Consider the following 27,659-nt stretch of genomic DNA (forward strand, 5'->3'; position numbering starts at 1 on the left):
CCAAAATTACAATTCGTGAAAGTTTTTGTCGCAAGATTTCGCGAATTTTTTTACCCTTACACAATTCGAATAAAGTAAAGATATCATTAGAAATCTAAACAGAGCAGAACTTCATGAATTTTACCTGATTATAGAATCTCTGTTTACTTTTATATTTCAATTCAATCTTCAATTTCAAAATTTTCTTCTGCTTTAACCACAATTAAACAGAAATGTTACACATTTTTTGTGATTCACAAGCTTTAACTACTGCGAGACACATTAAATTTTGCTTCTACTCTGCCAAGGAGTATGTCTTTTGGCAGCCTCCAAAGATCTTGTGAAGGGACTTCTAAATGCACTTCAATTTAACCTTCTTTTACCCATCCAGTCTCGGTTGATGCATTCTCCCAAAGTTGAAGAAATTTTCACAATCTAAGGATAGAAATAAATTTCCTTCCCATATAAGGTAACAAATCCTCTCAGAAAATGCTGCAAAAAGCAATTGACACTAGTGCTGGGACGGTACAACCTCGATATCCCTTAGCCTTTTCCTGATATGATATCATATCGAAAAACGCTGCAGAAAGCGAAGTTGGGCATGCATGGTATATATCCATGGAAATTAAACCACTTCTAATGCATAGCATGTGGACCCTTTTTGCCAGAAATTTCGTTAGTATATTTGTTTTCAGAATCTCTTTTAGCGCATGTGTTGAGCAGAAAGCCGTAAAGGCGAAATCCCCTGACACCGGAGTTGTCGTGTGGCGGTTTTGCGACGCATTCTCGACCCCAGAGCTCTTTGAGATAAACGCACTTTTGAGGTTTTAATCTCAAAGAGCTCTGGGGACGAGAATATTTGCAACCCGCTGTGCACTCCTCCGCCATTTTTACGGAGGAGGGTTTGTCTGTTATCAGTCTCCTCGGAACTCAGGAAGTGTAAAAAGGCCGTGTAAAAACGAAAGTTCTGTTCTCTGACTCTGTTGAGTTGCACCATGGTTCAACTCATCCTGAGTTAAGCACTGGTAAGATTTTAAATTTATTATTTTTCACGTTATGTTTATAAGAAATATAACCTTTTTTTTATTTTATTTTAGAGAAATCAGTTGATTGCAAGCTATAACCTATCTATCTAGCAAGCCAGTCTGAGCTAGGAACATTTATATAAAATGAGACTTTCTCCTGTCAAAGGTGCATCCTAGTAGCGTTGATTATTTTACGTGAAGAAGATTTTCTGTTGAATGAAGCACATAAAAAATTGAGAAACAGTAAGAGATTTTTTATTGCCAGTAGATAGCACTGAGCTTGCTGCCACAAAATATAATGAAACTGCCACAAATGATTGCATTGGTTGTTTCTATGTAAGAGTGGTGCATTTCGAACTTGCCAATGTTTACAGCAAGCTTAGGAATCCTAATCTTACATTATTTGGTTAAATCCATCATTCTCACAGACTTGTTTAGTAGTAGTAATATTTATTTATCAATCAGTCATGTGATACTGTTTAAGCTAATTATGGGGTAGTATACAGATTATTCTAAATTACAACCCTCATTATGAATTGGGGTAAGCATGCCGTAAGCATGCTGTTTATATGGTAAAACCTTCATAAATTCAAGATTGGATCATTGAAGGATCTCAAATTTTTAATACGTTTTGATACTGGGTAATCTATGTCAATTTGTCTATATTTTAAAGTGTATTTGCCTATAAGTTTCTTTTTAAATTAGGTTTCTACTGTAAAGGCTTAAGTGTGAAAAGTCCATGTTTCAGTGACCATTGTAGTCACGCTTTTATTTGTGTTTGAAAAATGATGAAAAAACTGTGTTTGTTTCATTAATTTTGTCCATGATAGTAGCTAGCCAGTTATATTTATTTTTTGCAAATACACTTACACCATTTTACAATGTTTATTCTTATTTTTTAAAAATACGCAATTCTATTTTTAAAGAATACGAAATATGAATTTTGTATTTTTTAAAAATAGAAAATACGAAATTCTATTTTTAAAGTTAGAACATACGAAATTCTATTTTAAAAATAGAATTTCGTATTTTTGTATTCTATTAGTGTACCAAGTGAGTGGTTGAATAAATTTTACAAGTTTGTTTTCAATAGGTTTCAAATTGGCTCAATGATTGCACAGGGACGTTTTTTTTGTCACTTTAAGGCTTCACAGGAAAGTTTTCTCGACATTTTAGAATGAAATACGGAACTTTGAGCTTTGCAGGCACATTTTCTCGTCATTTCAGAACAAAATACTGCAACTTTCAACTCGTATCTCGGAGACGATCCCTAGCCAGACATTACTTTTTTGTGTTTTGTATTTTAAATCTACAGAGTATTTTTAGAAATGTGTATTTTTAGAAATACGTATTTTTAAAAATGCACACATTTTTTAATACAAAATTTGTATTTTAAAATGCGCGTATTTTTAAAAAAAATTCCATATTTTTTGAAAATACAAAATATATATGGTTTTTAAAAAAATGTGCGTATTTTTTAATACGCAATTGGTATTTTTAAAATACGAAATACGGAATTCTATTGTTTTAAAAATACGAATTAAAAATAGAAGTGGTGCATTTTCCTAGAAAGCATCACAATTTATGAAAATGTGGTAACTGACTGTGGAGAAAAAACAAAGAAAGTAGATGCTGTAATATAAAGAAGTTATAATTATAGACAAGGAGAAAGTTTATTTTTGTTGCACATTTTAATATCTAATATTAACAATATATTTGCCTAACTTGTTGATGCATGCTTGACACTGCGAAAAAGAGTATTGGCAAAACTATTATAACATTATAACATTTTAGTTGAAATTCAATTCGCTATAAACTTTTAACCTATCAGACACAATTATGTGTCTGTTTTGAAAAAAGTTGTCACTGGAGAAAAATTAACAGAACCGTTTAAGTTTTGATTGGTGAACACCTCTGTCATCCAAAATACTGCACCACATGTGTCACTGTTTTTAAAAGGTCATTTTGGGATTGTCTTGCTTGCGATTAGAAACAACAGAGAAAATAACAAAGAAATTAATCAAAAGTTTGAAAAACATATAAAAAAGAATTATAATATCAAATAGTTAAATGGATAAAAACAGTTTATAATTTGACCAAGTAGACTAAAAGTTTCGCAAATTATATTATACACAAAAAAATGCAGCTATCAAATTCAACTATCAGAATTATAAAGATAGATATGAAAAAAATTGACTTAAAATAAATCTTCTTTTTCTAACAATGTTTATTTTATTTGTATGGTACTTGATAATATTTCTACTCTATTTCTACTCTTCCAATATTGGTTAATCTACAAATAAACACTTCGTTCGCTGCCAAGGCCACCATTCGCTGCTTCTGGTTACCATTTTATTTCTCCTTTTATTGAAGTTGAATACTTTACAGAACGGTTATTGATCATCAAGCATCAAGCATCAAGCCCTTGTGCACAGATCATCAGGAACCTAATTATCAGGACGAGTCTGGTTCTTAAATTTTTTTTTGTATGTGATTTTTTTTATTATCATTTTTTTAAAAGTTTGTTAAATGATTGACTTCTCGTCTCATTTACTATGTACCCATATTTAAAGGCTATTTCCGGTATAGTTTAAGGTATAGTTCCCCCATGGGGATTCGGTACTTTCCCTTTAATCTCAAATCACAAAATATCAATATGGCGCATTTCTTGAGGGTAAGTTTCGGCCAGCCAGTCGGCTGTGATGATGCTTTTCCACTCATATTAAAGAAAATAAAGTTTTTCATCTATATAATAATACGCCAGTTCTGTCTGTCTGTCACTTTTGCAAAGTGGATAAAATTTCTTTGAAAAAGTCTATAAAATATCGCCTAAAAATTTGTTCTGTAAATTAGCAAACTTTGACGTTAAAGCAATATTGACATTATTGACATTAGTGAAGCCGTTGCATGCACTTTTAAATTTAAGGCTAAATAACTTGGAAACGGGTGGAAATAACTGACGTCATCTCCTGCGTAGGTAACTAGGACTACCTGGGACTAATTTGGGTAAGTTTTCCAAACCTGGGTCACCAAATCCGTTTCGCAATGGACGGGTTAATGATGTCATAAAAAACCTTTAAACCCTAATATCTCTGCATCTGTTTGTCACAAGTACACAATCCTATACATTTTCTTGATCAGCGTTTCAATATCTATATGATGAAGGCAACAAGCATACACATTTCTGAAAAGAAAAATTGTGTTCTGACATGTGTCTGCTGACGTCATCAAAATATAAATGACGGTTGTTTTTCTCTGTTATCCTGCCTGAGTGGATTTTTCCACGGGCCTTATCGACTAGTATCATAATAATACTAGAGAAAGAAACTATAAAAATTTATTTCCCGTATTGAATTTATGAGAATCTAAATTGGATTCCCGAGAGGTAAGAATCACAAGAATCCAACTAGATTCAGTGGATTCACAAAGTGATCGTTGCGAGAATCCAAATGGATTCGCGATAGCTAAGGTCGAATTTGACAGCCTCCTCTAGATATTCATGTTAAAACGTTTTACCTGAAATGAAACTATTGCGCATGTTTAAAAGTTATTATGCATGTGTACAATGTACAAAGCAGTTCTCACAACCCTGATATAAAACTCAACGTAAACACAACAAAACTTCATTGCAGTTTGATATCTTTTTTCGCTAAATCTAAGTAAAGACGCCCTAAAGTCAAGATCAAGATGGAGGAAGTTTCTAATTAAATACCCACAATTTGAGGTTTAATACAAAAATTTTAATTTGAAGCGTTAGGTGTTAATTAGAAGTTTTCTTAGCCGTCTTATTATGTTATCATGGGTGGATTTAAACTTTTAGTACTTGTCTAAAATTTATTTTTAATTGAAAATTAACATCGAAAGTTGATTTTATAGATATGAGGAGAATTGGAAAGTTGTCTATCAATATAATTAAAATTAGTGATTGTTTTGTCAAGTTTATATTTCTTTTGAAGTGTTGCTAATAGTTACAATTAAAATATGAATAGCCAAGCCAAGAATTGTGATATTTTTAGGTTTTACAAAAGTAATACCAGATATTAGATTTTGTTTTCACTTAAACTTGAAACCTTATTAACACATTCGACTTTCAAGTCGAATATGTTAATAAGGTTTCAAGTTTAAGTCCCCACTTCGGCGCACTTTAAATGCAGTGTTGTCAGCCCATTTGGTGCCATCTACTGACCGCTAAACGGCACATTCGACTTGAAAGTCGAATGTGGTACCACTACACCATATTCGCTTATTTGTTAGGCTAGGAGATAATTAAAAGACCGAACTCAACCAATCAGCTATTAAAGCTGTTTAATCTTTCCCTTTTCTAGAAATTCGCTTTCTGTTACTATTGTTGTCTGTTGTCTAAAAAAATATTATGAAAAAGAAAAACAAAGTGACCTATTTGTGAAGTTTGGTATCTTGACACGTTGTCAACAACATTAAGTAAATGCAAACATCTATTAGATATTACTGAAAAAACATTTTGAACATTTTAAAATTTGATTAGTAATGTTTACAGCTGACTTTCTTAGAATCTTTGTTTAATTTTAACAGAAGCATGACTTCTTATTTTCTTCTTGTCAAACAACCACAGGCATTAAAAAAATTAAAAAAAATTCTGATAACCCAAATTTTTGTCAATATTATCCCATACAAATGCGGCAAAAAATATGTCGGGAAGATGAAGTTGAAAATCGCTACCCGCTTCGACAACACAAAGACACCATCATTAAAAAAAAGTGGAGCGCATCAGGAGTTTCATTTCACTCTAGTTCTTGTAATGCTGGTTATGATTGGGACACTGCGAAAATGCTAAAACAAGAATTTAATAAATTTGATCGTAAGGTACGGGAAGCATTGGAAATACAGTTCCAGGACACGTCACCGCGTAGTGAACATGGTCTTAATCTAGACTATGGTCAGTATGTGACGAGGAAATTATGGACTCCAATGTTCGCGTTCTTAAACGGAAGTCGCTGCAGTGACGTCGATTTGATGTCAATGTAATGACAACCGTTAAAATTTTTTGGATAGTCTGATGAAGACCTCCAATACGGAGGTCGAAATGTTACCATAAAAAAATATATATGCTGAACGACCATGTATATGTTTCTTTAAAGTATTAACATACGTTCACATGAACATGTTATTTAAAGAGTTAATATCTTATTTGTTTAGGTGGTTATGGAAACCAAAACTAGGCTTCTTGCTGCAACTACAATTTTTGAAAAAGCGCTACACAAGTTACTAAAAATGATGTCCGAAAACCACTCTGATGCAACATCAAAGGATCCTAATGTGGCTCTTTCTGAAATTTTATTACTTCATAAAAAATATTTGGATGATCTATTGTGCAAACAGAAAAATGGTGAATGTAAAAAAAAAATTTATGACAATAATAATGTATTAAAGTCGACTATTTTAATTGATGACTTTGATATGACTCTAACTCATGGCATTATAACATCGATACCTGGCTTTTTAACATACACAAAGAACAAATCAAAGAACCAATGTTCTTCCGGTCACAATAAGAAGTGCTGTGGTAAATGTGAACACAAGTGTATCATATGTAAGAAAATTAAATGTAAGGAGAAATGCTGTAATATGCAAAACTGTAACCATGAATGCAGAAGTTGTAAAAAAACAAGATGGTCATGTCGAGACAGAGCCAACATTTGCTGTAACAAATGTAAACTTTGTTATGAATGCTCAGAATCTAAAAGTAACCCTTGTCCACGTTTTAAGCTGAACAATGCCGTGACAAAATCAATCTTACTTCGAAACGTTGTATGTCACTCATCAGAAAAAAAGTTTGAAGACTTCGAATCAGGCCAGTGCTTGTTCTCCAACTTTCAATCATTCACCAATTGGGAATCACTGTCACATCATCTTAAAGCATTGCTGGAAGATATAATTAATATAATGACTGATGCAAAATATTTTTGTCCTCCTTTGCCTGATACTGTAGAAAAATGGTCATTTTTGGTGGATCTTAATCATGCATGTGACGACCCTCTTGTTAAAGTAAATGAATTGTTTAGCACCTTACCTTCTAAATCAGTGTTACCCGAAAATGAAGGTACGGTTTATCTTGGTTTTAAATCATTTATTATCATTAGTGTTTTTTTACCCAGATAAACATTCGTGAAAGAAAGTGTCTTTTGCCAAACTTTGTCTTGCAAAACTTTTGACAATAACCAAAAAATTTATCTAGTGCAAGCATTGTAAATTTTCATTCGCAAATGTATAGTCACTAAGTCCCATTTAAAAACTGAAAAATGTATTTACACAGAATTAGAAAAAAATAAGACAATAAGATTAAAGGGGACCAAAGGTATAAAATGATGTTGACCTTATATTATAGCTTAAAAAGTTAGTTTACAAGTTTTTTGAATTTTTTAAAAAGCTCTTTTCGTTCTCAAGATATTTACATTTAAAGAAATTCAGATTTAATTATGCTGCATAAATTATGATTTCGTCTATATTATAATACCCGTATGCGTCTGTCTGTCACGCAAAATGGTAACCGCAGTAGCGAGACATACGAATTGCGGTGAATAAAGGACGGGTGTACCGTGCACTTTTCCACGGGCCACCGACTAGTATTTAAGTAATAGCAAATTTTGACATTTTCTGTCTTCAGTAATTTTAGACCTGTTGAGGGATGTGCATTCAAAGTAAAGCAATGCTTAGATCTTATAAAGGTGAATTGGTTAACATAATTTTTTTTCCAAAATGACACTTGTTTGCTCGTCCCAGTCTCTTAATTTTTTGCTGACGACCCCATAATTTTGCTAGAGCAAAGGCAGACAGTTAAGCTCCCAGAAATGAGTGATATTAGTTATGTTATCATTCATTTTAATTGGAAGAAAACCTCAACGTGAAAAAAGGGCAGGGTATTCTAACTCCTTTAAAAGCATTTGAAATATATTAGGCACAAATCCCAATTAAATTCAGCACTACTCCCAATCTAGAAATTTGGTGACACCAGCAATGTCCTGTATTTTCAAAAGTGATTATTAATTTGTTGCCACTATTGTGTAGGGCTTTAAACACTGTTTAAATTGATGTATAGGATCATGTGCTTGCAACGAACGGTCTAAAAAATACTACGGTTTATGATTTTGCATTTGTTGTTGTTAAGGGTGGGTTGGACAATCTCCGGGCCATAGTAGCCTTACTAACTCCTTTGACGTCAGTCAATATTTTTGACCTACCTTTAAAGGATGAAATACTCTATATTGAATTAATTTATACGTTTTGTTTAATATTTTTTTTTATTTCGCTGTAAAAGCAATTGAAATTGTTCTCTTAAAGAAATTTGCCATGTAATTTATCACTCAATAAAAAAAGAAAAAGATTGTAATTGGTTTAAATTGTGTGAAACTAGACAACGTTTCTTATCGAAATAATCTTTAAAAGGGAAAAACACTGAAAGAACTAGCGAAAATAATTGAGATAAAATTTCTCCTTATTCGGTGTTTTTGATTTCATAAGAGCTGCTATTAGAAAGAGCATTTTTTTTAGTTTTATAACAGTTCTAATAAAAAATTGTGAAAATTATATCCACGGAAAAGCCATTCCATTGCAATGCTGATCAGGATAATATGTAATTTTAACTCATACTTGTAGGCAAAATAAAGCTTTGTCTAACTTTTGTCCTTGCATAATTTTTCTCGGTATCTTAAGGGTACAAATTATTTGAAATTTTCGCTAAGTAAATCTGTGATCTTTAATGTCACTTTCCTTTTAAAAGAATCTTCTATCCAGCCTTAAGATTAAAGATCACAAGTTTAAGCGTATAAACACACCAATACACGTTAGATAAATTAATATTCTTTTTGAAAAGAAATTGTATATGAACAGGTCAGTGTTTTCCAAAGTACGTTTTTAAAATCTATCAAGGAAATGCAACGTTTTTGTTTTTACCAAAATACATGAGCTTACACACCTTTTGCCATGTCTGGCGAAGTGAATTTATTCACGGGACTTACAGTTACAAATAATGCAAAAAATGTTGTCATATAACCGCTAGTTTTAAAGTTGGTTGCTCAAGTAGTAATTGTGCCTGTTCCTATATCAGATTTTCACAGTGTCAATGCTCACAGCGGACTTGCACATCAATAGAGAAGTAACCAGCATGGTTAGAATGTTGGTATTCTTATAAAAAGAAAGCGTGCAAAGCATGAATTTTTTTCTCATTATTTCGAGCACAGAAGTTGCACTTTCGCAACATCTTAGCTGAAAACTATTGTTGAGTTGATGGTTTTTCAACTTTGAAAATCCCCTAAAAATACTGTTGTGTCATTTTTTTCCTACCGATTTTAGTCTCTATAATAATAGTTGTATTCTGTCTGTCTATGTGCGATTTCAAAGTCGTGTTATTGACAAACGAAATTACAAATGTGATATATTTTTTGTGACCTCCGGAAAAAATCACTAATACAGGAGTAACACTTAAAAGCGAAAACATGATTCCCATAATACTTTAATTGAAGAAACTTTTAGGATCCTGAAAAATCGCTGTATTTAAATAAACATTCGCAAATTCGCAAACTGATTTTGTGGTTGATAAATTTTCGAATTTCGCGCTGAGAAAAAAATTATGTTTGAGACGGATGTTTTACACAAGCAATATAGATACTTTTTGTTCCGTTTTACCTAATGATTATCTCAATCCTTTGTTTTTAAGCTAGTTGATGACGTCATTTGCATAGTTAGCGTAACGTTTAAGACGTATCTCGAGAACCAATAAAGATTTTCAATATAATAACGTTTCCTAGAAAGATTTTTAAGGTCTTTCATGTGAACCCAGGTTTCATATAAGTTAACTTTAAAATCGATTGTCTTTTATACGGGCTTAAAGCTAATTCCGATTATTATATACTCTTATCTTTGTGACGTTTCTCATTAATTTTTCTCAATAATTTATTATTTTTACTTTCGTGCACGGAGAACATTGCTAATGTGAGAACTTAACGGAATGAAGGTTTATAGTTACTGAGATCTTATTGTTTACCTTTTAGATGGGCCACCACCGAAACCATTGTAAGTAATATATACATTACTTTTTATATTATTTGGTGAGTTTCAACCTATGTATATTCTTCTTGGATTTTACAACTCTGAGAAAAGAAATTTTCTGGCTAAACTTAACAACCATTATTGCTCAGTCATTACTCAAAGCATTTTACTTGAAATTTTATTGATGTTGTTTATTTATAACTATACCTGTCATTTTTTTTATACGTAATGGATTTCTAACAGTGCATTCGGAACGTGTACTGGGTCATTGTAAGTTGCGGCGAAAACGCTGCAAAGGTTCTTTAAGATTAAAAAAAGTGTATATGTATGTGTTTCCTACCATGACAGATTAGGACCACTCTATCTTTAGAACCACTCTATCTTATTTCATCCGTCGCGACTGAATATAAATTACTGCCTGTTTTGAGCAAGCGGCTGCGTGTGAGCCACATGTTGAAGACTAGTGACTGTGTGAGTTAAACAATCTGGTGCTGCTTATACATAACAAAGTCTGTGTTTTATTCCATACGACATAAGGGCTCCTCAATTTTTAATCCGGTGGCCGCTAAGAAAACGTGGTCGCTTGCTTAAATAAGCGGCTGCTTGTTTCTGTTTTTGGCAGCCGCACGTTCGAAGTGGGTGGCTGCTTGTTTCAATAGTCAATTGGATAATGGTAAAAACATGCATGTTTATTTACTCCTCAACCTTCAAGATGGCAACCAGCGAAGAGTCGTAAATGAAGGTAATAATATTTGTAAATATATTCGGGTATATGCTGGTATAATACAATTTTATGGCATAAATTTTTATCCGATGTTGTATTTTTTTCTAGATTCGATCATTTTTACATGCACATTTATGGATTAACTTTTACCAACTTTTATTGCAAATAAAGATGATGATAAGATTGCACATATGTGCATTTAAAATAAACTTTGGGAAATGGTTTTATTGTATGGTGATCTGTTGTCGCTTGAAAGATATTTCTAAATTTACCTGTTAACGAAATACACGTAACTGGAGAAGGTAGAAAAATCAAGAAAGAGCTGAAGTATTGAAGCAGAATTTGAAACTAACACACATGTTGACTAAACCCATGAAAAAAAAAACAGTAATTATCAAAACCAGTTATCACATTAACTTTAGTATAAAATATTTTGAAAAAAAGTATACTCTCTAACTTCAAGTGATTGTTATTTTTCACTAGAACAGAAACCATTTCACCAATTAAATTCGACAAAAAATTTGAGATTCACTTCAAAGAGAGAAATCTTCCCAAAGTCTCTACTTGCGGTTTAAATGTTTTGTTATCCATGCAGAACATGACAGGTAAATTGAGAATAGCTACTATTTTTATGGCTGGCTTTGGAAGTATTAAATGTATTTACTGCTGACTTTATGAACGAAAGTTTTATATTTTGTTCACTTTTTATATAATTTGTTAGCGTTTTTTACATTTTGTTAGCTTTTTTTAAAAGTCTCTTTTTAACTTGATTTTGATGGTATCTTTTGTTAGATTTTAAATACACAGGCTCACAGTATACTGCCGGCACATATCAAAATAATTACATAATCCATATGCGGGCGCAGAAAAGGCAGTAACGAATGTAAACAAACAACATAGAAATAGAGCGCCTAGCTTGTTTTCACCTTGGAAATCACGAAAACCGCCCAACTAAGGTTAGTGGGAGCTGTTAGCACATGTATACTTCAGTTTTGGATAAAATCATGAAACTTTTCACAAATACTCTCACAAGGAAAAGAATCTTTTAGGAAGACACGCTCAAAGGTCACGTAATTGCTGACATCAGCATTTTGTATCTTTGTAGGGAAAATGTTTTAAACTTGGACATGTGATATAGCAATCGATAGGAAATTTAGTGGTGATTAAGTTTGAAATAAGAACCATCGGTTGAAAATGGCCTGGAAACGAATTTTATACAAGATAAGTCATGTAGTCGTCCAGATTTTTTTACAAAAATATAACAAGGAAAATTTATGTTAGCAACAATAAATCAACATATCGAAACCAACTCATACTCATCAATATCTCAACTACACATCTAATAATCAAATGTCCTGCGAAGAAAGTTCAGTGTCCTCATTACTGGACAGAGCAGTCGATGTAGTCAGGGGGAGAATGACCGAAAGAGTTATCTCATAAAAACAATGCCTTACTTACAAATGGGTACTCGAGACAAACCATTAAAAAGGTCGAAGGCAAAATCAGGAACAGAACTGATAAGAACGGTGTAGGAGAGGATGCAGAAGATGAGCTAGAAATCACGTGTAAGGATTGTAAAGATGTTTATGTCGGTGGGACAAAACTAATGCGCAAACAATGTGTGCAAGAGCACAAAGGAGCCGTAAGCAACGCAGATACAGACAAAAATGAGATTGCGAACCATAGCTGGAAGAATGACCATATTATTGACTGGGACAGAAATACTTATAGCAATAGTTTTTCCTATCAAATTCCAAGATATAGTTACCTGCACTTCCGAGAGCGAATATTTAGAAAAAGTGCAAAATGGTTCAAGACAAACGTAACAGAAAGCGAACTTTTAGAAAAAAGAAAGATTTTAGAAAAAAGAGTTAATTAGTTTAATTGCTGTTGTCTGATTGGTTCCTCTAATTATCTCCACAACTAATAAGTAGCCAAAAATAATTATGATCATTGCCCGTTGATAGTAGTTATAGACATGAGGGTACGAGGCCATTTCTAGCAATACTAGAACTTGCCTCACACCCTCATGTCTATGACTATGTGTACATCCTTCATATGTAAAACTGTCCTTGTACCACCATGTTGTGTTTTAGGTTGTTACGTTTCACGTGTGGCCATTTATATGAAAAGTGCTATTTTTTGCTGTTTGGAAGGGTCTGTAAGGGTATGTTTATGGTGTTGCAGAGGGTCAGGAAGGTTTTATTTTTTCAGCCTGTGTAATAATACGTTTGCCATTGGATGGGGTTATTTGGTGGCAAAATGTCCATACGCATAACTGTTTTTACCATCCCCTAGGATATATCTTTTGTCATCAAAACAACTGAGTATTATTTTGTTTATCTCATAACTTTTTAACATATGATTTTGACTTCTGATGGTTTTCATTTTATGGCATAATTGTTTGTTTTTGAATAATACATTCCTATAGTCTTCATGTTTGATTATATTTTTTCGATGTTTATCACAAATAGCTCTGGGTACTAGAATGTTTATTCTGCAAACTGTTTAATAAGCGCTTGTTAGCCAAATAATCGTTTAGTCAATATGGGAACACAAAGTAAATAGTTTAAAAAAAGGGAAACAGAAACATGCAATTATGTAGGGAAAACCTTAGGTTTTTTTTTGTAATGTTTTCTATAGAAACAAACCATTATCCAAAAGTGAAAAAGCCCTGGGTACATTCAAATTGCTAAACTTCCTAGTACTGTCGAGTATAATATTTCGCTTGCGGAAATAGGGAAACTGTTGCCGCTCCGCAACCCTCTATATATTGATGTAGCTATAATTTATCTGTGTGTAACAAAAATAAGGCGTATGCAGCGCATAAGAACAACCGATGGTCGCTGCTTTGTTTTCCATCTTTGTTTTTAAAATTGAGAAAGCAGTGGAAATACCTGATCAAGAGAAACAAGGTAAAAATCAATTTACAAACTTTAAAAGTAGCAAACGTGTTTTTTTTTATTTGCGATTACGCTCTCTTTCGATTTTGTCAGTGGAAAACAGACATACATATTTAATCCCGTTTGTAAGAAGTGTTTATAATGCAACTATGTCATCGAATTTCGAAGCTAGAACGTTTCTAAGTTCGACAAGATATTTAAATTGTAACGAAAATACGTTGCAAGATTTTAAAATGTGTAGTGAAAATGCACTAAAAACCTATTTAAATCTTAAGTCAACAGAGGTAGATTTTAAAAATTTGGTGTGCAGGTTTGTTTTACTCAAGTGTTGAATATCTTGAGGGGTGAAGGGTAAAATACCTTTTTTTGCAGAGCTTTCTCAGCAATCGACAAAAGTAGGGAAGATTAATAGGGACGCTGAAAGGCGGGAGAAACTACACAGTTGTCGAGGTGGAAACCTACCCAATCTGTTAGATACCACAAACGGATAGCTGGCAGAACAAAAAAAAGCAGTGGTTTACGAAAATTGTCATCATTTTATTTCGAGATTTATTTTAAAAAATTACAAAAACCAGATAGCTTGATAAGAAGATTTCCGGCCAAGGAAATTCAGCACAGGTAGATCGATAAGATGAGATCAAGCCGTGATAGCGTTGCAAGACTTAACGTATGGATGGTACGCAATCTTGCTTATCATATGACAAAAAGAAATGTTGGTGTTTCAAACGTTTTAAGAGTTTCCTTCGCTTTTTCAAAAAATATGGCAATATGTTCTGTACTAGGCAAATTTTTCGAAGCAATGACAAATACAGAACACCTTGGATTTGAAATAACAAACTATTGGCGACCAAAATACTTAAAGATTTGATTTAATTTTGCTTTTTTGCTTACATCTTGCTTCCGCCATTAAAAAAATAATTACACGCATTTTTTTTTAACACGATAGCAGTGTAGGTTCTGACCCGGGTTGACTTTTTCCATATGTTATGTATTTTTTTCAAACGGGTTGTCTCGCCAATCGGGCCAACACTGAGCCAACTCGCCTCATATAATCAGGCTCTTAGACATTGTTAGCAATAAGACAGTGCTAAATTCCCATATTTTTTGCAATGGCTATATCACTCTCAATAACATCGACGCCTTGGTTTAAGTAAGAAACGCATAGAGTCAATCTGCTTTAGGAGATAAATTTGATTGTCGAACATGGCGTGTGTTCCAAATCCGTGCAAATATATTGAACTCGCGTTGCAAAATTGGTAAGAAAACGAAGATTAAAATTTGTGCGTGCGTTTCCAAATGTGACTTGAACTAACCATTTCTCTCGATATCTTCGAAGAAGGTGATCAACCAAGTTAGCCTTAATTTTTTTTTAACCTTACCAGAATGGCTCAATCCTTTGATTGGGAGTGGAATTAGTGTATTGAAACTTATCATCACGGCCGGAGAGAAACACTTGAAATCTTCAACGTAAATGTTTTTACTGCCCCTGTCCATTCTCACTAATTTAGGAACAATTTTACAAATTATGACTATTTTAATATAGAAATATACAATAATCAATAGGTCATTGTAAGTGGTTGCCACCTTCAGCCATAAAGTCTTCCGACTGAATCTATCTATAGCTCCGTGTATACAAAAGCCCCATTTCTTTAATTGGTCGTTAGGGCCCTAAGTTTGATAGATGCATCGTTTAATTACATTTTGGACCTTCGATAAAACGGTATCATACATACGTTTGATAACTTCGGTTGTTATAACCAACTTTTCTGTTCTACGTTAACATCTCGTTCGAAACAAGTTTCGTCAGAAATGAAAGATCCCTTTTTTAACCCGAGATTTAGACGTTAATACTTGAATCGGCGAGTTGTTGTAGCTCTTTTGTGCACAGAATTCAACATGCTGCACAGCTTGTCAGATATGTTATTGCTTTAATACGTGAGCAGTTCTTTATCGCTTTGATTAGAAGCGACACGTTCATGCAGTAAAGAATGCATCGCGATAGTTAAGATACGTTTAAAAAGGGTGTGTTTATAATCTAATGGATTATTTCACGGACCTGGTTTCATATTACACGACTAGAAGATAGCCAAGGACAATTTCAGACAAGCGACCGCCTCTTCTAACATAGCGGCCTCCAGTTAATACGAGCGCCGCTGATTTCGATTTAAACTGGCGGGCGCCAGACTTAAACAAACAACCGCTAGTTTTAATACGCAGCCGCTTGTTGGAAACAAACGGTTGCTTATTTTTAAAACCGCGGCGTTTGATGTAAGATAGAGTTGACCTAATCACCCAAGTTAGATTCCTATGACCCGACCGATCAATCTTTCTTTTTTCTTTAAACAGCCGAACCAAAACTTTCCCTCCCATTTATTTGTTTGAAACAATAGTCCTTTTAGATCATGTACAGATGTTTTCCAAAGTATTTACTTACTCTCTACTCGATCGTGCAACGTTCGAGACACCAAAATTCCTCGAAACGTTCGATTATTCAATGAAATCAATGCATTGCATTCCTTAGGGGCTGTTTATATGGAAATATTTCCTCCGTTAGCGGGGAAATATTTCAGCATGATATAATTTTTACTTTTTGTTCATATGGCATGGGCGAGAAAACTTTTCCTTGGGTGAGAAAATACCATGTGATACGTTTCTATTGTTTATTTTTGAAAATTATGCGGAATTGACATAAATTTATCCCGCCTACCGAGGAAACTTCTTCTTTTTCTCAAATGAACACAACTAAATTTTGTTAAGAGTTTTTTACCGAGGAAATATTTCCCATATAAACATCCCCTTATACCATAACGATTCGAATATATTTACTACAGAATTGAAGTTTGCTCACGAATTGATTTGTTGTTAAAGAAAAATCACCGACCGACTGACCGATCCTCCTTTTCTTAACTACTTTATTCGGAAAAACTGTCGCGAGAGAAACTTAATTTCTTAACTCTTCCTTACTTGGCTCGCCCTCCCGATATAAAGAAGAGACAACATTAAAGCCTTTGCATGCTGGTTGGGTGATTGCCTTTTTCAACTACATAACATCATCCGATGGCAAAGATATCATCATTAATGGATGGAAAGCCGCTGGAATATACGACACCATTGTACTTGGATTAAGTAAGCTACTGACGATTGATCCTTTCCATGATATTGATCCCTTGGTCGATCAAGAGCCTACCTTATTAGCTTTGAATCTGGACGCCGTTTGCAGAATTGATGAAGAGGAGCGGAATGCATATAATCGAGTTACTGGCGAAGAAGACGATGACGAAATGCGTGGAAGCCGAAAGAAGACGAGACTAGAATGCGAAAATTTGTTTAAAAAATTTTGCGAGTTTCCCCGAATAAAGTATATAATGAGAATCACGCATATACATTTTTTGTGCGTAAAATATCTTTTCTATCTTTTCTTTTAGCATTAAAAAAAGTATTTCTTACAAATATATACTATATTTAAGATTCACCTGCTACATACTTTAACTCCCACTTTTTAACGCTTGCTATTGTTGTACAGGGTGTTAATAGAAAGGATTTCAAGCGAATCGTGTTTGCTGAAACTTCCATATGAAGAGGAAGTTACTGGCGTTGAAATGAAGATAGATTCAGGTGATTGGTGTGAACTTCAAAACTCTGAGTATTCTCAACCTTTTCCTGCCTGGTTAGTTGTTAAAAAAACCTTTCAAGAAAGTAAAGAGTATTGTTTCAAATGCTTGTTTGGTGATGGTGGAAGATTTTATAAAAGTGCGAACTTATTATTTGGTAAGGATATTTTTTATTTGTTGGAAGTCTTGAAAAGTGTACATTTCAGCTGTTTGAAACATTTTTTTCATAGCGTAAGGATGCTATGATTCGATTGACACTTAATCATCAGACATTTTTAAATAGAAATACTTGTTAAGTTAAGTAAACTAAAGTTTAGCCCCACTCGAGAAATACTCTCAAAATTCTGTAAAACATTCCTGAAAGGTCAAGGACAATTATAAAAGTTTAAAGATCATATATTTACTGGGCAATGGACACTGTGCTTTTAGAACGTCATTTTGTGTAAAATAAATCATTATTCAGATTTTCCCTTTTGGAAATAATTTAAGCGCACTGAAAATTGTACTTGCTAGAAAGTGTAACCTTAAACTTCTGTTCTGTGAAATTTCTGGATAGCCTAATTACACCTTTTTATTTGTGTTCTTGTTACAGATGCCGACAATCATTTAAGCGTTTCACGAAACTGTGGTATCATATCACATGCAGACGGGACACCTGTATTGCGTGCTAGTAAAGCTATGGATGTATGTGGAGAGGTAAAGTATAAAGTATCCAGTGGTGGAAGTTCTGTTGCTATGGTAAAAGAAAGGGAGGAATGGTTTAAACTCTGTGATTATTTTGTTTATCGTTACTATGGGTTGATGGAGCTTGTGCAAATTCCTTTTACCCTGCATCGAACTTCAGCGATAAGTAATGTTGTAAAAGTAATGGTTGAGTTGTGTAAAGCGAAGAAAAATAAACCACCTGGTTATGTCATTACGCACTATGATGTTAAAAATCATTGTGAATTTCTGGGTTACGATTTGGAACAGCTTAGTGCTAAACTCGGTATACATTTCACTGAAGACGTGAAAAACAGAGTCCTTGCTTATGCACCTGCTGAAAATGTCATTTTTAACTTAAGGGTATTACAGGTAAACGACTCTGTTGCTATCCACGAAGGGATGAAGGTCTGTTGCAATGATGTGAAGTTATTATTATTTGCCAATGAGAAGAAGTTTTACGAAAGTCAGGTTGTTATAATCGGCTTAGTTGTTGTTCCAGAGTTAAGCCAAGAATCGAAGAATAATCCTATTTTGTGCAAGAAGTGCTACGAAACTAAGCTAATTGTGTCACAGAAGGAATTTACGGATGGAAAAGTGTTTAAAAAATGGTGGAAAAAGTTTCTGCCCCAAGTTTTTAAGTTGAAAAATGCGTTTAAAGCTGATAGTGCACAAAATCTTAGCCTTCTTTCTAATATAATTGGATTCATGGCAACCAAAAAGGTATACTTACCTATAACGGAATTCCCATCCTTGTCAGAAGATGTTCAAGAGCAGATGAAAACTATTCTGCTTACACCTGAACAACAAGAGCTACTCAATTTAAAAGATAAAAAAGTCATCCTATTTGGTTCGTTTGGATCAGGAAAGAGTATAATGGCTCATTTAAAGATTCGCCAACTTATAATAGAAGCAGCAGAGCCGACTTTCATCTTCTATGTTTGTTTTGAAAATGACAGCTTATTTCAATGCAAGGTAAAAGAATTTTTAGAGAAAGACGAGAAGAATGCTAATTTGACAAACAAGAATGCAAAGATAGAAGTATTGGATTTATCGAAGTTATCAGCTGAGCACAAAGCTAAAATGACCGTTTCTCTAATTTTAACTGATACCTTTTCAAAATATCAAAACGGTTGCCTACACTTCTTTTTTGATGAGTATAATGGTGAAGATTTAGATGAAAATGAAGCTTCTGATATTCAAACTATCCTGCGTGGGGAAGAGTTGCCGAGAATAAAGGATTCGGTCGTTTGGCTGATATCTCAAAGTATAGAGAAGCATAGAAATTACTGCGAAAAAAGAAGCAACGCAGTTGTTAATCATGGAAAGAATCAGTTTCGTTTGACAGGGATGAAGAAAGTAACATTGCATAAAACACTGAGAGCAACAAATGCCATCAATGAAGTAGTGAAGGTCTGTATTGAGCGAATAGAAAAATCGCCAAACGAATTTCCTCATCGTGTTACACCTGCTAGAGTGACGGTAAATCGTAAGCCTACCCTTGACGAAAAAGAATTAACCATAAGTGACACAACACGATCTTCAAAACAAGAAATAAGTCCTTCGGATGACCGAAGGCTACAGTTGGAGGAGCATAGTATTCGACCAGACGAAGAAGAAAGTAGTCTTGGTTCTGTATGCATGGAATTAGATCAAAGCGTTGATTTGGAATTTCAGAGGCAAAATGAAGATCAAGATGTGGACCAATGCTTCAAATTGATCTATGATGCTAACAGTAAAGAACAGTGCAATGAAGTAACGAGAACTGAATTCCATTTTCATGGTGGCAATGCTATCGGTCATAATATTGGTGGCAGTAAACCAACTTACATGAACATTTCGAATATTTGGAATTTAGTACCAGAAGCTTGTACAGACTTGGAATCTAAATACTATTCGTGTAGCATATGTATAGCAATGGTGTTGGAGAAGATGCATGGTGCGTGTAACTCATTTTTAGAAGGCATCACCGTATTATGCAGTGATGCTCATGCTGTCAATATCATGGAAGGTGTGGCAACTTTGTTAGACGAGGAGTTTATCCGTTATACCCCTTCCTTAGATTCAGATAGTAGCAACAAGATAAAAGAAGATATATTAGATATGCAGCAGTCGGAAGGTTGTGTATTACTGACAGACTGCAAAGGTTTCAGAGGAATGGAAACCGAAAAAATGATTGTATTTGTCGACCAGTCGGATACATTTTTAAAGCAAAATCTTGTAGAGGCTTTAGGTAGGTGTACGAACGACCTTATGATTATCCAGTACAACCCACCAAATCTACCTATTACTACAGACGAGACTGTTGCGGAAATTGTAAAAGAATGGAAGAGTCAGGACTTGGTTAGAATTATCGAATTAAGGAAATGTGGTTGTTATTTAAAAGAAAAAGAACTGTGCGATTTAGATTTAGAATGTGATATCTATGGTTTTCACTATGGCGAGTGGTATGAAGAAGAGAAACAACAATTGAGAAACCACGAAAGTTTAAAAGATGAGGAATACGATGTTGAGGAACTTCGCCAGGCCCTAGAGAGGTTTGTTTTGTTTTTCTTAAAATGTTATTTCATTACTTTTCTTGAACACTTACTTTTATGCAGTACGTACGTACTAAATACGTATTACTACAGAACCATTTTATGTCTCTTTATGTGATAATGTGTCTACCTAAAGCAAATTAATTTTCAAAGATTTTAGCCCAGGCTTTATTTCACACTGATCAGCTAAAATATGTTTTTTTTTACTGTATACAAAATACAAAGACTTGAAAAACGTAAACATAAGTCTCTTTAATAAAATTTCGTTGAGAGGGATCATGTCGCAAAAAAAAATTCTAAAAAAATTTGTATTTCGCATCAATAATTCATTTTGCGTTATAATTCGCCAGCCGTCAAACCGATTTTACAAATAATTAATATAAAACATTTTTACTTAGGCGTTATAGCTTAGTTTGCTAAGGCGTCATAATGTGAACCCAAAGGCCGTGGGTTCGAACGTACCTGAAGGCAGTTTTTCGAAATAAAAAAATTGCTGACAAAAAGCTCGTTCTTAAGGAGTTGGAAAGCAATACTGTAAATGACGCATTAAGCGCCTGAGACGCTTATTTAAAATTTCATCTAGACAGGGGGCGCTTATTTTTCAAAAAACAACAACAATGTTTTTAAACGTAATTTATTCTCATAACTTTTATGAATAAAAAATTATTCTCCTTTAAATTTTACGTTTGTAGCTAAAATTTTAAAATTAGTTTGTTTAAGATTTATACACAGCTAAAAAAGTTTATTTTATAAAAAGTTTAATATTCGGAAATTGCAACTTGAGAATAATTTTAAAATTGAAGCTTATATTTAAGTTTTATAATCTAGAAAACAATATTAAATAAAAACTAAAAGCACAGATAATTACGTACAACATACATATTGCAATTACAGAACACAATCCATTTAAAACAATTTTTTCAATCAAATGCAATAAGGATTTCAAAATTCAACATTGAAAAATTCTAAAGAAATCATCTAAATATCTCTTTCGATGATAGAGAAGAATATTAAAACTATTGATATATACCAGCAAAATATTGACAGCGCATTTAAATGAACAAAAGACAGAAGACAGAAATAAATCCAAAGGAATTGATAGATAACTTTCTATCCTCCACAGCATACAAAATTATCATTTTTAACGCAAGAATCCCTTTAAGGATAAACGTAAAGAATGATTTTGTATTAGCTATATATATGCACGTATATAATAAACCAGCTTTAAGTTAACCCATTATTTATATCGTTAAATGATATTAAATGTTATCTCTTTTACGAAATAAAATCTTGTAAGATCTTTAAATATTAATCTGGAAAAAAAAGGAATTTTGAAGACGTCATTTGAATTTTGAAGACGTCAGCAACCCATCCGTACAAAAAATTTAGAACCTTTTCATATTGTGTAGAGCTTAAAACGCTGATCAAGAAAATGTATATGATTATGTGCTCTTGATGAGCGGTTAAATGTTTTATAAAAATCAAGAATAAACGTATATATAAACACAAGTTCGATTTTTTGGGGAAAAAACATTTTTCTTTTCTTAATATAAAAAAACATATTTTTTTAAGTTTAGAGATCACATCATCTTTACAGCACCCACGGGATGCAGCATAACCTTTTTAGTTAGCTTTGAGGCTAAAATACACGGTAAGTTTAAACGGACCGTTTAAATGTAAGATAAAAAAAACTTACCGTGTACACAGGAAAGATGTACTACTTTTTCGGTTTTATAAGTTTTTCGAAAAGTTAGACATGTTCAACTTTTGCTAAGTTTTTTTCGATTAAAATTAACAGCATGATTAGTGAGCTAATGTTTAAACTACAGTTTTAACCATATTTTTCGGTTTCTAATCACAAACAGTGCTCTTCGAATGTTTTCCCATCCATGCGCAGAAGATTTTTTTTCTGTTAGATCTTGTCTTCCAGAACTATTCAATAGTGCTTCGAAGTCACCATGTTTTTGTCGCTTCGCAAGCCATGGTTTAACGCATGCAATTCTCTTCTTCAGTTTTCTATTCCGCTTTTTTTCTTATCTATTATCCCTGTTGCTGCTATTAACCGCAATGGAAGATATGCGTGTTTTTTCTTTGGTATTCATTGTGAAAAGAAAGTGTTTAAAAAAACTTATACAATTTATCTTTACGTGTAGACAGGTATATTACCTGCAACTAAACTTATAAGTTTTTTCTCACAACTACACCGTCCGTTTAAACTTATTTACCGTGTATTTTAGCCTTAAGGGTTTAAAAATTTTACTGACGCCATCAAACTCCCGCCAAAACACAAAAAAAGGTGATTAAGAAAATGTATAGAATCATGTACTTTTGACAAACGGTTGCAGAGATATTGGGGTTTGAAGGTTTTTTGATGACGTTGTCAACCTGTCTATTCCGAAACAGATTCGGGGACCCAGGTTTAGGAAACTTACCCAAATTGGTCCCAGGTGGTTCCTAGTTTGTAAGTGATTTTTCACCGCATGTGTATGCGGTGAAAAATCACTTACAAACACTTAATTTGGCCTCAAAATTTTAATTGTAATTCAATGGATTCAGCAATCTTTTTAAACGAATTGACGTCAGTCTAAATGCATTGACGTCGCGCCGTAACGTCAGAAAATTTAACATTTGAGACATCAGTTTTTCGGTTCCATCAAAGGAAAATAAACACATCCACCTTGCATGTCACAGACAAACGGACATACTCTGTATTATTGTATACGTTAGCTAGGTACTACCGATATAGTAAACAGTGCAGCTGGCTACAGCTCATTAATTTTATGGCCACAAACTTTCAAAACATTTTTTATATTAAAGGCCTTTTGCCATATTGCACAGTCAGTAATATTCTGACAACTTTGCATTCATCGACAAAAAAGTTTCTTTGATGCTGTGTCGTTTTTTGCCTGCCATCTTTTAATCTTGCTTTTAACCATATTTGGTCCAGGTTTTTTCAAACATATGATGTCCCCCCCCCACTTTTAGGGGTCGTTTCGAGTAAAATCCAATATCTAAGGCTCTGAAAGGTAAAGGACCTAAAAATTTGGCATGCAGGTTTCTAATAGCTAAATATCGAAACTAAGTAAGTAATATAGCCATGCAACATTGCGTTAAGGAGTTATTAAAAAAACGTCAATAGAATCTACGTTAGCGTATTTTATTTCTGTTTTGTTCATTTGAGCTATTTATAGTCGCAGTATCAACACCCCAATCCATACTTTTTGTTAAACCGAACCAAAGTTCGTTACATAGGTCGTAGAATGTTGCAACGACTCTCCCTTTCCTACTCTGACGTCCACCGTCGAATGTTTTTTATACTTGAGCGGATTTGTTTGACTTTTGATGCCACTCTGTCTCGTGAAAAGCAACATTTGTCATGAGGAATTGTGGAAATGAAGGTAAAATTTGCAGTAGTTTCTTGTACTTTTACGATAAACAATAGAGTCAAAAGGGCTCCGACATGGACGTTTTTGTTATCTTCGTACGTTATGAATAAAGGTATGTGATAAGTAGACGCACTGCGCAACTATATAGACAACCTGTTGATGAACTTTTGTTATGATAAATTTGCTATTTTTTTTATTGGTATTTTCTTAAAAATGGATTGTAAAATACATTAAATATCAGTAAATTGAAAATTGATTTTGATGAGAAAACAAGGGCAACACGAGGAGCTATATTTGATAAGAAAGTTATGTTACTAACTTTAAGAAAGTAATGAATTACTTCAGAAAGATTTCAAAGTTGTCGCTTTGTTTCAACTGGATTTGTGTGCAATGATCTTGTGTTTCCATGCGAAATTTAAAAGAATATAGCTAGCTGGCTTGTTTAAAAAATTGGAAGATAAGTTCATCAGAAGGCTTGGTTTAATAGCATGGTATATGCTTATATCAAATAAATTTTGGATACGGATAGGGAACTTTTCTGTCATTTTTACTTATATTTGGATGTCCAATGTGATATTTAAGATGACTTAGAAGTTGTTTTTTGTCCTCAGTAATCAAAAATGTATCCACCGCCACTGCTGACTTTTGTGTAAGTCACTATAGTCAAAAATTAACAGGCTGTTTTTTGTTGATTATCCTAGGATACTTTGTTTTGCAAGACTCGTATTTTTTTTATTTTTTTTTTTGCAAATTAAATATTTTCGGCAAAATGCGTTACGCAGAAAATATTTTTGACCACTAAGTTTAGCAAAATTCTTTCTAACTTCTGATACCAATTGATGTTGTTTTTCACAACTTTCTCCATTTTGGTTTTCGTCTGGCCGATATAATCTGTTTCCATTTTTCTTAGAACATTGATAGATCCATATCAAAAGAGTGCAAGCGCTTCTGTTGGTAAGTTAATACTTTATTGTAGGTACTCAGCAACTTGGACCACGTGTATAGTGCTTTTTACTGTATCCATATTATAACGCTCGTTGTCTGCCCCTAAGCCATAGATGGTAGCACATGCACCGACAGAAAAAATACCCATGGATTTTTCACGGGCTTACGACTATTAAAACCTGGTATTAGTTGTGGGCCCAAAAAGTGTCAGCCTATTGATACTATACTATTAAATAACAGCGTATTTTTAGAAGACGCAACTCCGACTACTCCAAATGAAGCTAAGGAAGAAGGCCTTTCTTCTGTTCGTATTAAGTATGTTTCAGTTGAAAATAATTTGGTTGGCGCCATTTTGGGACCAGGAGGAGCTCGTATTGCCACTTTAGCAAAGCGCTTCAATGTTCAATTGCGGATTATAGAGAGAACGGAAATAGAAATTCGTGGTCGTGACAATGATATAGCAAGAATAGAACAATGGTTAAGTGAGCTCAAGCGGAGGAAAAACGATGGTAGTCTGGAAAATGCATCGGAAATTGAGTCGTTTTTTTACGACGACTACCTGTCTAAGGGTTGGCTTGACGATGGTCTGCAATGGGCTAGTTTAGATTTCCTCCCTGATAAGTATTTTGGTCAGGTGATTGGGAAAAAGGGATCTAATAAAGCAAGGTTGAATAAAGAGTTCGCTATAAATTTGGTGGTCGATAAAAGAATCAATAAATTGCTCGTTAAAGGAACTCTGGAATCCAAGAGACAAGTTAAGGGGTATGTAAAATACTTTTTATATCGACTTGAGAATTACTGGGAAACGCAGCTACAGTCTTTAAAAGAAATGTGTCTGCTAGGATTGGGTGATTCCGATATTGTAGAAATGGTTCAGAAGCGTAACTGCAAGAAATGTTGTCAACATTGTGAAATTAAGGTATTGGAGAAACCTCGAAACATGAAGAAAGTGTTCGACAATATGCCAAAGGTGTATGAGACAATTAAGAATGTTCTAATTGATATCAAATCACGCTTAAGCAAAGCGGAACAAGCTGTATGTTGCGTCATGATCCATCATGGACGACTTCATCATAGCTCTGAACCTGGTTATTGGCCAGTGAAAGATATATCGAACAATAGCAAAATATCGTTTGAAAGATTAAAAAGTTTTACAGAATTCAATGATTATTCATTGATAAGCACTGTTGTTCGATTTGATCTACGTATAGTAACACCGGAGCCAGTAGTTGAAATACGATACAAAGTTTTTTGTAATCCTCAGGAAAAATCATTCATAACTTGCGAGGAAGCAGGAGCAAACAGTAAAAGATTTTACAAGTTTAGAGTTGGCCCAGGGTATGTCTGCATTCAGGAACACTTGGTCCTCAAGACTGACATAATTAACCCCGTCACTAACTACAGCACGCGAGTAAATGTTCAAACATTTAAACCGGATAAAGAAAAGGAGAACATTATTTCAATACATGTCGAAGCCTTGAAAGATTTCTTCAAAAATATTAAACTATCTAGCGAGCCTGCCATGACAATTGTGTATGGCAAACTACCCGAAGATTATTTTATTTGTTACAAGCGTCGAAGTGAACGAAAATCATATCACATTCCACCTTCAACTCTTTTACGTACATCGGATGAGTTTACCAGTGTTAAAGATGGCTTAAGTTGTGGAATCAGAGATAAAGATATGTTCTTGAATTTGCAAGTCTTAGACGCTGAGAATTGGGAAGTTGAGCAAGTATTAGAAGGTCTTCAGGAAGCGTTTCAATGCAGTGACGTGATTTTGTCGAGCCTTGGTGTTGAAAGCAGTTAAACAAATATTGTTTATGGTTTACAATAATAATTTTTTTTTTTTGGGGGGGGGATATCTAAGATTTAAATGGGTTAGATATAGCGAATTTTTCTTTCAGCAATTAATATTGGTTTACCATTTCATAAAATTTACAAAAAGCTTAATATTGCCAAGGTGATCAAGTCTGTATTTTAATTAAACAAAAAAACGGTGATCACTTTTTAATATGTCAAATTAATTTTTAGGGTTTCAGTGGAGAAATTGCGGGTATTTTACGTTAAGTAAAACTGCTCTAGGCATTTTAATTAGATTCTGCCCCAAAAAAGATGGCAACATCAGAGAAATAAAAACTTCGAAGAAAATTCTTTAAACGGCATAACCCACGATCATTTATTCTAGCTTCGTTGCTTTTTTTCTTTTCTTTTGTTTTTTCTGTTATTCTACAGTCAACAGTGTTTTTGTAATGAATCAATGATTGTCATTATCAAAAAATCGAGTATCGCAATTTGTCGTAAAATTATTGTAAATTGAGTGTGATAAATTGTCGTTATTGGTATTGTAATGTATTAACTGTTATCAATTGTTGTTGTCGTGTATTAATATTATTGTAAGTTAATGTTATCGTCAATTTTAAATTCCTATACTGATTTTATCATAATTTGATGTTTATAAATTAATTTTATTGTAATTTCTTTACGTTGGTAGCAGTGTAAGAATATGCACACATGTCTGTATGCTAGAGCTGTTGTTATTTTATAAGAAACTTTTACCAAAATTCTTTGAGATTTCGCGCTTTTCCTTGTAGCATCAACTGCAAAAAAATTGTGTTTCTGACTCGTCTCTAAAGTCTGGCTACTGGTTGACATTAAACCATCCTTAAATTATCCCTTTGATATAGTAAAGAATTAGAGTTTTAAAATTCTTAGGATTTTTTAGACTTTCTTCATTCTATCTTCTCTCGTCTTTAAAAGTTTATATGTAAATTGTAGATATAGAAATATATTAATAGTTCCAGTAGGATGTTTTTTGTGTAG

General features: G+C 33.5%; 1 protein-coding gene across 2 annotated transcripts; it reads left to right on the plus strand.

The window, feature by feature from the left end:
• The first annotated feature begins 879 nt into the window (after window positions 1-879).
• Window positions 880-27,645, plus strand: LOC130653583 (uncharacterized). 2 transcript variants are annotated; one of them, XM_057456092.1, is made up of 8 exons: window positions 880-1,004; window positions 1,077-1,247; window positions 6,180-7,083; window positions 10,031-10,052; window positions 17,179-17,423; window positions 17,859-20,505; window positions 24,802-24,845; window positions 25,088-27,645. In XM_057456092.1, exons 3-8 carry the CDS (start codon window positions 6,186-6,188, stop codon window positions 26,644-26,646), a joined length of 5,415 nt encoding a protein of 1,804 aa, XP_057312075.1. In that variant the 5' UTR covers window positions 880-1,004; window positions 1,077-1,247; window positions 6,180-6,185; the 3' UTR covers window positions 26,647-27,645. The 2 variants fall into 2 exon arrangements, with proteins under 2 accessions (XP_057312075.1, XP_057312076.1); XM_057456093.1 differs by lacking the exons at window positions 880-1,004; window positions 1,077-1,247; window positions 6,180-7,083 and adding an exon at window positions 7,654-7,708.
• The last annotated feature ends 14 nt before the right edge of the window (window positions 27,646-27,659 follow it).

This window comes from Hydractinia symbiolongicarpus, chromosome 8, assembly GCF_029227915.1.
Source record: "Hydractinia symbiolongicarpus strain clone_291-10 chromosome 8, HSymV2.1, whole genome shotgun sequence".
NCBI classification, from domain to species: domain Eukaryota; kingdom Metazoa; phylum Cnidaria; class Hydrozoa; order Anthoathecata; family Hydractiniidae; genus Hydractinia; species Hydractinia symbiolongicarpus.

What these genes read in the sequence shown, in the direction of transcription:
- LOC130653583 (XM_057456092.1), top strand. Translation starts at nt 6,186, where the DNA reads ATGGAAACCAAAACTAGGCTTCTTGCTGCAACTACAATTTTTGAAAAA. An exon ending in AGTGTTACCCGAAAATGAAG is followed by an intron (nt 7,084 to 10,030) that starts GTACGGTTTATC and finishes TTTACCTTTTAG; the next exon opens with ATGGGCCACCACCGAAACCA. An exon ending in CTTCGCCAGGCCCTAGAGAG is followed by an intron (nt 20,506 to 24,801) that starts GTTTGTTTTGTT and finishes CATTTTTCTTAG; the next exon opens with AACATTGATAGATCCATATC.